The sequence below is a fragment of the Lepus europaeus genome, chromosome X (assembly GCF_033115175.1).
Source record: "Lepus europaeus isolate LE1 chromosome X, mLepTim1.pri, whole genome shotgun sequence".
NCBI classification, from domain to species: Eukaryota; Metazoa; Chordata; class Mammalia; order Lagomorpha; family Leporidae; genus Lepus; species Lepus europaeus.
This window is the reverse complement of record NC_084850.1, coordinates 73,391,071-73,400,714: the sequence shown is the minus strand read 5'-3', so window position 1 is coordinate 73,400,714 and position 9,644 is coordinate 73,391,071. Positions and strand designations below refer to the sequence as shown.

At 38.2% G+C, this 9,644-nt stretch overlaps 1 protein-coding gene across 1 annotated transcript; it reads left to right on the top strand.

Annotated features, from left to right (window-relative positions):
* Nucleotides 1-5,472: 5,472 nt before the first annotated feature.
* On the top strand, nucleotides 5,473-7,705 carry LOC133752680 (zinc finger CCCH domain-containing protein 15-like; the record flags this gene model as incomplete). The annotated part of the gene is made up of 2 exons (XM_062183061.1): nucleotides 5,473-6,205; nucleotides 6,535-7,705. Coding segments are annotated over 2 exons (1,299 nt in total), but the record flags the coding sequence as incomplete, so codon positions are not given.
* Nucleotides 7,706-9,644: the final 1,939 nt, after the last annotated feature.

Here is a 9,644-nt window from a genome sequence, read left to right as displayed (position 1 = left end):
AAACCTATTATAATAATATTATCATCCCCAATTTATACAGCAGAAAACTGAGATCAGAGTGCTTACTAACTTTTCCATGATAATATAGATACTGCAGAGTGAAATTTAATATTTGAAGCAGGATCTCTCCTGAAAACACATGCTCTTTCCTATCATTCTTCATTTGCTTTACCCTATTACTTACAAAAAGAAATGAAATCTGAAAGGCAGTTTCTGGAAGTAATGAGAGAATTAACTGCACATAGGTGAACTGAAGATTGTATACATTTCAAGTGGCCCAAGTCCCATTATTTCTTTAGATCTACTTTTTAATTTTTTATCTTTCCACTTTCACAGCACTAACACATCACAAAACAAGAAGTCATATAAATATCCTTTATCACTGTGCCATGCATATGCCAATCAACTTATTTGAAATTCCTTTCTGTTATAAAATCTTATGACATTTCAAGTCATTTATTTAAAAATCACTGAAGATTTTTTTGATTGAAATATAATTATGGATGTGGATATGTTCAAATTACAGATTTTTTTTTCTATTCACTATCTGTATCATTCTTCACATTTCTACCACTGTCTCAAATATGGAATCCATTTCTAAACCACACATTTCCCTTCATAAGCATATCAAATGGAAATGAAACAGACTTCTATTTCACTCCTGTCATGATAAGGAAATTTACTTTTCTGAATTCTCTTTGTCACTGAAATTCACAAATATCTTGTAAATGTTCTTATGGCATGAGACAGTTTTTAAAAAATCATTCATGTAGATGTCTTTTTTTTAAATTTCCGCTCAATTTATAACACTCCTACAAAATCACAATCTATAAAAAATAAAATAATGTTTCATTCTTCATATTTCTTCATCTTATCATTATAATTAACTTTTGTTTCATTATTCCATACAGCACATTGTAATTTTATGTTCTATCTTTATTTCATTAATTACCATTCAGTTTATTAAATATTTTGAGATAATTTAAAATATGTATAACATGGAGCCTAAAAGTTATGAAAGTTACTAGATACCAAGATTATGCAATGTGAAAATATTATCAACACAAAAATGACATACTTCAAAAGCAAACTGTTATTACAAAACTGTTACTATAACTCAGACCATTCTTTTCAAAGAATAAAATCTTGAATGACATAATTCTTCCTTTAGAGTAAGAAGACTGTGCCAAAGCTTCAGAGAATATTATTAAAATCATGAAAAAATTGCACTGTGGGATGAGCTAAGTGCTAGAGAAGAAATGTCTACCAAAACACCTCACACTAGAAACAAAAAAAGTTCTCATGTATGTATTCTGAATTATTACGTTTAGAAACTAGGAAAAAAAAGTGAAATACAGCTAAAGCAAGTGGAGGAAATAAAGAATAAGAATCAATTAAATTGAAACAGGAAAACAACAAAAACTCATTGAAACAAAAAGCTCATTCTTTGAAAAAGAATTATTAAATTGATATGCTTGTATCAAAACTGAAAAAGAATGAAAAGACACAAATTACAAATGTCATGAAGAAAATAATGATGCCAATGCAGATACATAGAAATTAAAAAGATACAGAGGGGATACTACAAATAATTTTATTTTTGTAAATTTTAAAACGTAAAAGAAATTCATGTCAAAACTCAACCAAGTTGACATAGACTATCTGAAGAAAATTAAATTCATAACAAGGAAAACATGAACTTTTGAGACACCTATTGGGCCTCACTATTTTCATTTGAGAAAAAATTTTTAAAGATTTATTTATTTATTTTAAAGTCTGAGTTACACAGAGAGAGAAGGTGAGGCAGAGAGAGAGAGAGAGAGAGAGAGAGAGAGAGTCTTCCATCCACTGGTTCACTCCCCAGTTGGCAACGATAGCCGAAACTGGGCCAATCCGAAGACAGGAGCCAGGAGCTTCTTCCAGGTCTCCCATGTGGGTGCAGGGGCCCAAGGACTTGGGCCATCTTCTACTGCTTTCCCAGGCCATAGCAGAGAGCTGGATCAGAAGTGGCGCTGCCGGAACTCGAACCAGCGCCCATATGGGATGCTGGCACTGCCACAGCGCTGGCTCCGAGAAATTTCTTAAGTTTTGCTTTTGTTTTTACTCAGGTATGGTGAGGCCCACAAAGCAGGTGACTGCCATTGTAAAGATAACTGATTACAGTTCCCCAAGGGGAGGAAGCAAGCACGTGAAAAAGCACCTTGGTTAAGGGTTTTCACTAGAAGGAATGCGTAAGGCAGAGAAAGTAGTGTAATGAGTCAGATGGATTAATAAGCAGCCAGGGTGGTCCCAGCGGGAACTGAAGGTGGAAAAGGTCCCCCAAAAAATTATCTTTAGCAAGGGGAAAAGTGCCTGCCTGTGAACTCCTCGAAAACTTCCAATCTTATCATGAGACTAGCAAAGGAGCTCCCAGTTTATTGTAAAGTAAATTAGGTACCCTACCCTTCTGATGGCTCTTTATCAGGAGCAAGCCAGGCAGGGTGAAAAATTGCAAATCAGGTCTTTTGATGGGTTTTTGTCCCCACCTTGTAACTGGTAAGTTTTTTTCTTCCCCAAAATTGTGCTTAAAAGCCCCAGTACCACCAGCCCCTACAGGCCATAGCAGGGAGCTGGAATGGAAGAGGAGCAGCTAGGACTAGAACCGGTGCCCATATGGGGTGCCAGTATTTCAGGCCAGGGCTTTAACCTGCTGCACCACAGCGCCAGCCCCGGACCAAATGGGTTTTGTCCTAGGTGTGCAAGACTGACTCAGCATTTGAAAACAAATCCATTAATTATTGATATCAACAGAATAAAGCAGAAGAATCATACAAGCAAGCAATTCATGAAGAAATGCACTAAAATAATACAAAAATTATTCTTGATAAAATTCTCAACAAATAATAATAGAGAGGGACTTTCTGAGCTTGACAAGAGGTATTTGCAAAAAAAGCCTACAGCTAACAACAAATTTAAAAGTGAAAGACTGAATGTTTTCCCTTGAAGTTTGGAAGAAGCAAGGATGTCTGCTCTAATCTTCTCTACTTAACATGGTATTACACGTTCCAATCAGCACCTTAAGGGAAAAAAAGTGGGATGCATAACATTGGGAAGGAAAAAAAAATCAGTCTCTTTGCTGATAACATGATTTTCTACTTATAAAATCTAAAGAATCTACCAAAAATTTCCAGAATTGGTAAGTGAACTGATCAAGGTAACAGGCTATAATACGCTCAAGACATATTAACTGTTGGGGCTGGCACTGTGGTTTAGCAGGTAAAACAGCCACCTGCAGTGATGGGGCATCCCATATGGTCCTGGCTGCTCCGCTTCCAATTCGGCTCTCTGCTATGGCCTGGGATAGCAGTAGAAGATGGCCAAGTCCTTGGCCTCCTGCACCTGCATAAGAGACCAGGAAGAAGCTCCTGGCTCTTTGCTTTGGATTGATGCAGCTCCAGCATTGTGGCCAGTTGGGGAGTGAACTAGCGGATAGAAGACCTCTCTCTCTCTCTCTCTCTCTCTCTCTCTCTCTCGCTTTGCCTCTGCTTCTCTCTCTGTGTAACTCTGACTTTCAAATAAACAAATAAATATTTTAAAAAAAGAAATGTCAACTGCACTTATACAAACTAATCATGAATATTGTGAATTCTAAATTAAAACCATAATAGCATTTACTATGTTCCAAAAAAGATATATGCAAGTATAAATGTAGATGTAAACAAAAAAGGTAAAGAACCTGTATTCTAAAACATTTTTAAAGCACCAATAAAAAGTGAAATATTGGCTGGCGCCGTGGCTCACTTGGCTAATCCTCCACCTGCGGCGCCGGCACACCGTGTTCTAGTCCTGGTTGCTCCTCTTCCAGTCCAGCTCTCTGCTGTGGCCCGGGAGGGCAGCGGAGGATGGCCCAAGTGCTTGGGTCCCTGCACCCGCATGGGAGACCAGGAGAAAGCACCCGGCTCCTGGCTTCGGATTGACACAGCGGCCGATTAGGGGAGTGAACCAACGGAAGGAAGACCTTTCTGTCTCTCTGTCTCTCACTGTCTATAATGCTCTCTCTGTCTCTCTCTCTCTCACTGCCTAACTCTGCCTGTCAAAAAAAATTTTTTTTTAAAAAGTGAAATAATAAATAAATGGGGAGATACTGTGTTTTTGGGATCTTTTAATTTGATTATTATTTATAGCCTTTGCCTATATTCTTGATGTTCTATGGTGTTTTTACTTTCTATTTGACTATAATGTAAATTAAAAATGTTACCTCAAAAGTAAAAGTCAGTACACAAATGAATGAAAAAAAATCTATAATGGTTAGTATAATTTGGAACTAGAAAAATTGGAGAAATCACTCAGTCTTATTGAGGTCCATTTTATAGCTACACCAGTAAAGACCCTATGACAGTGGCAAAGGAACAGACACATTGGTCAGAGGAACAGAAAAGAAAATCCAGAAAAATATGCCTCACTGAGTTTTGTTAAGAGTACAAAAGTAATTTTGTGAAACAAAAATGGCCTTTTCAATAAATAGCACTGAAGCAATTAAAAACCCACAGGCAGAAAAAGGTACCTTGACACAAATACAACACTTTACTAGAAAATAATTTTAAAATAGATCATGGACCTAAATATAAAACATAGAACTATAGAACTTTAGAAAAAATATGAAACAAAATTTAGTAACCATGGAAGGAATTGACACTCATCAAAACTAAAACCTCTTGATCTGTTAATAACCCTGTTAAGATTGTGGAAAAACAAGTCATAGACTGAATCAAAACATTTGAAAATAAGTATCTGATAAAAGACATACCCAAAACATATAAAAAGCCACAGACTCTTGAGACTGAACAACAAGTTAACAAAAAAAATTAGAAAATGTACAAAATAAATGAAAAACATTTCACTCAAGAGGAAATACAGATGGTAAATATGCACATGGAAAAATCTTAAACTTTAGCCATCAGACAAATGCCACTTAAAATTATAATGACATAACTTTATACACATATGAGACACAAAGAAATAAAAATAGTGACACTACTAAATACTGAGGAGGTAGAAAAACTGGATCACTCTTACAGTGCTTGTTAGGATATAGAATCTTGCAGCCTATCCAGAGAATTGTTTGGTAGTTTCTGCTAAAGGCAAACATAAGTTCCCTACCATCCAGCAATTCCATTCTTCGTCCTTTAACTTGTAGCAATAAAAACTAAAATTCTCAAAGAGTAGGGAAGTATAACAAATACCCAGAAAGAAGGTTAATTGAAATTTTGTGAAATGTCTTATTTTACTGTCAAATTAGAATTAGTAATTCAGCCGTTCCTCGCTACCCAACATGCTCCGCGACGCTGACCTGTCGCAAAGGCCGCATTTCGGCAGCGAATGAGCGACTTGCTTTCCGTGCGGAGCGGCGGCGACAGCGGCCGGGTCTTCCTCCTCTTGCCGCGGGGCCAGATCCCCCGACGGTGTCCAGCTGCGTTTAAGTCTGGCCGGTGACACCTGTCTCCGCAATGCCCCCCCAAGAAACAGGCTCAGGACGGGGGCAGCAAAAAGGCGGAGCAGAAAAAGAAGGAAAAGATTATCGAAGACAAAACTTTTGGTCTAAAGAATAAGAAAGGAGCAAAGCAACAGAAGTTTATTAAAGCTGTCACTCATCAGGTTAAATTTGGTCAACAAAATCCACGTCAGGTAGCACAAAGTGAAGCTGAGAAGAAATTGAAGAAAGATGACAAGAAGAAAGAATTACAGGAACTAAATGAGCTCTTCAAGCCTGTAGTTGCTGCTCAAAAAATTAGTAAAGGTGCAGATCCCAAGTCCGTGGTATGTGCATTCTTCAAGCAAGGACAATGTACTAAAGGAGATAAGTGTAAATTCTCTCATGACTTGACTTTGGAGAGAAAATGTGAAAAGCGAAGTGTTTACATTGATGCAAGAGATGAAGAACTTGAAAAAGATACTATGGATAATTGGGATGAGAAAAAGCTGGAAGAAGTAGTGAACAAGAAGCACGGTGAGGCGGAAAAGAAAAAACCAAAAACTCAAATAGTATGCAAGCATTTCCTTGAAGCCATTGAAAACAACAAGTATGGCTGGTTTTGGGTTTGCCCTGGAGGGGGCGATAATTGCATGTATCGCCATGCACTTCCTCCTGGATTTGTGTTGAAAAAAGACAAAAAGAAAGAAGAGAAAGAGGATGAAATTTCATTAGAAGATCTAATTGAAAGAGAGCGTTCTGCGGCGCCGGCACACCGGGTTCTAGTCCCGGTCGGGGCACCGATCCTGTCCCGGTTGCCCCTCTTCCAGGCCAGCTCTCTGCTGTGGCCAGGGAGTGCAGTGGAGGATAGCCCAAGTGTTTGGGCTCTGCACCCCATGGGAGACCAGGATAAGCACCTGGCTCCTGCCATCGGAACAGCGCGGTGCGCCGGCCGCAGCGCGCTACCGCGGCGGCCATTGGAGGGTGAACCAACGGCAAAAGGAAGACCTTTCTCTCTGTCTCTCTCTCACTGTCCACTCTGCCTGTCAAAAAAAAAAAAAAAAAAAAAAAAAAAAAAGAAAGAGAGCGTTCTGCCCTAGGCCGAAATGTTACCAAAATCACTCTAGAATCTTTTCTTGCATGGAAAAAAAGGAAAAGACAAGAAAAGATTGATAGACTTGAACAAGATATGGAAAGAAGAAAAGCTGACTTCAAAGCAGGCAAAGCACTAGTGATCAGTGGTCGTGAGATGTTTGAATTTCGTCCTGAATTGGTCAATGATGATAATGAAGAAGCAGATGATACCCGTTACACCCAAGGAACAGGTGGTGATGAGGTTGATGATTCAATGAGCGTCAATGACATAGATTTAAGCCTGTACGTCCCAAGAGATGTAGATGAGACAGGTATTACTGTAGCCAGTCTTGAAAGATTCAGCACATATACTTCAGATAAAGACGAAAACAAATTAAGCGAAGCTTCTGGAGGTAGGGCTGAAAATGGTGAAAGAAGTGATCTGGAAGAAGACAATGAAGGGGAAGGGCAGGAAAATGGAGCCATCGATGCCGTTCCTGTTGATGAAAATCTTTTTACTGGGGAAGATTTGGATGAACTAGAAGAAGAATTAAACACACTTGATTTAGAAGAATGACACCAAGCAAGTCAATGACAAAATTAAGTCAGCTCAACGTGAGTTGAAATTGACTACATTAATTTTTTTCCGCCTAGAATCAACAGGATGTTTGTTTCTCATGCTGATTCTGGAGGGTTTGTTTTCCTCCAAAAAAGGAATATTCTCCCTACATCTTCTCTTCTGACTTTGACTACATCTCATAGTAAGTTCAGAGTAGTTCATGATAAATTGAAAATATAATGGTCATTGCAGAAAATGATTGATTGTTGTAACTGTCCACTCAAGTAGGAATTGTAACTGCTTTTTCAGCTTTTGGTTCTCATTGGGCATGTGTTATTACCCTGAACAGCATAAATTTACTTTAAAATACCCTTCATTTGATGCAGTTTTTAGTGAGTGATTTCATTTCCTTTGTATTTATATGTTTAAAAGACTGCCTGAATATGAGAACTGTACTTCATAAAGGAAACTGCATATGCAGATTCAGTATTGTATATCTTTGGACAAGTAGATGGTCATTTAAAATGGGACTTTAATCTGACAGGATCAGTTATAATGCCCTGTGTTAAACTGTTTAAAAGTTTTCCCTCTTCTTTTTTGCCAATAAAGTTGTAAATAAAGACCGTCATACATTAAAAAAAAAAAGAATTAGTAATTCATTTCTTTAATGTATCTCTTTTTTTTTTTACTTTTAAGGCAGAGAAACAGAAATAGAGAAAGAGACACACAGAAAAGGAGGAGAGGATTGTCATTCCTAGGGGAAAAAAAGCCTTGATAATTCATTTGAGGTAAAAAGTGAAATTTGAGAGCTTGACTAAGTAGGGGAGGTAAGGTAACACAAACAATAGGTACATTCTAAACCCAGGAAGAAGAACTATGAATAGAACCAGAAAAAGTGGAGAGATTTACAAATAAGCATGACAATCAGGTCAAAAGACTTGTAGAAGGTTCCTCAACTTCTGTCTTCCAACATTCATTCTACATGCAAAATTCTTTGGAAGAATGTGGGTTTGTACTTGTATGTGGGCAGGGGAAGTGGAAAACAAGATAAATGAATTTCAAAATGGTAAACGATGAGATAAAAACGCACCAAGACTACAAAAAGATAAGTGGGCATCATTTGTATACAAATGGATTTGGGATTGGGGTTGACCATATGAAATTAAGGTCTCCAGAAAGAAGAAATACCATAGTCTGATATTGTACTTCCACATTGTAGAAAAGATTCAAGACAATATTTTCAAAATTGTAATGATTACACCTGCTGATACATTGGATATGTGTATTCTAGAAAATTATGGCAGAGTACAGATCAAGAGGAGCTTCCAATCATGTCTTGATATTTTATTATTTTAATTTACCTATAAAAAAATTCACTTTTAGAAAAAGATTATTTATTCATTTGAAAGGCAGAGTTACAAAGAGAAGGACAGAAAGAGAGAGAGAGAGAGAGAAATATCCTGTGCCTGCTGGATCACTCCCCAAATGGCCGCAAGGGCCTGGACTGAGCCAGGTCAAAGCCGGGAGCCCTGGATTTCATCTGGGTCCCCCACATGGGTGGCAGGCACGCAAACACTTAGGCCATCTTCTGCTGCTGTCTCAGGCACATTAGCATGGTGCTGGATGGGAAGTGGAGCAGCTAGAATGTGAACAAGTCCTCATATGGGATGCTGGCACCACAGGCATTAGCTTTTTTCTTTTTTAAAGATTTATTTATTATTTGAAAGTCGGAGTTACACAGAGAGAGGAAAGGCAGAGAGAGAGAGAGAGAGAAAGAGATCTTCCATTCGATGGTTCACTCCCCAGTTGGCTGCAACTGCCGGAGCTGCACCGAGCCGAAGCCAGGAACCAGGAGCTTCTTCCTGGTCTCCCACGTGGGTGCAGGGGCCCAAGGACTTGGGCCATCTTCTACTGCTTTCCCAGGCCACAGCAGAGCTGGATTGGAAGTGGAGCAGCCAGGACTAGAACCGGTGCCCATATGGGATGCCAGCGCTTCAGGCCAGGGCATTAACCTGCTGCGCCACAGCACCGGCCCCTATTTAGTCTTTTATCACTATAAAATTATCTCTCATTTTCTTTAGTCATATTTATCTAAGATATAATTTATCTTTTGATATGCAACAGCTTTCTTTTGGTTAGTACTATGTTAGTACAGCTCTTTCAACTTTTAAGTGTTTCTATATTTTTATATGTCTCTTGTAAGTGGCAAGTAGTTGTCTTTTTTTCCAGTATCATTTAGCTATTGTCAAACTAATGTTTGTGGTACACAGCAGCAAAATTGCAGGGGCATAAAATGTACATTTATTTGCATATTTTCAGGTTAGCTATTAGTTAAATTAAACTGGTTGCACAGCTATGTGGCTTTTAATTATTTTGACAGAAATTTTGCATGTATCAGAGTGTTAGCAGGGGTTGAGCCATACAGGTTGGTCTTGGTTGCTGCTTTTGTAGGATGACTCGAATTCCTGTTTCTCATATCTTCTGGGACTACTGAGTTAACACAAGTTCATTCATTTCATAGCAATATTAGAAGTTAAAGAACACAAGCAAATGTATATTTTT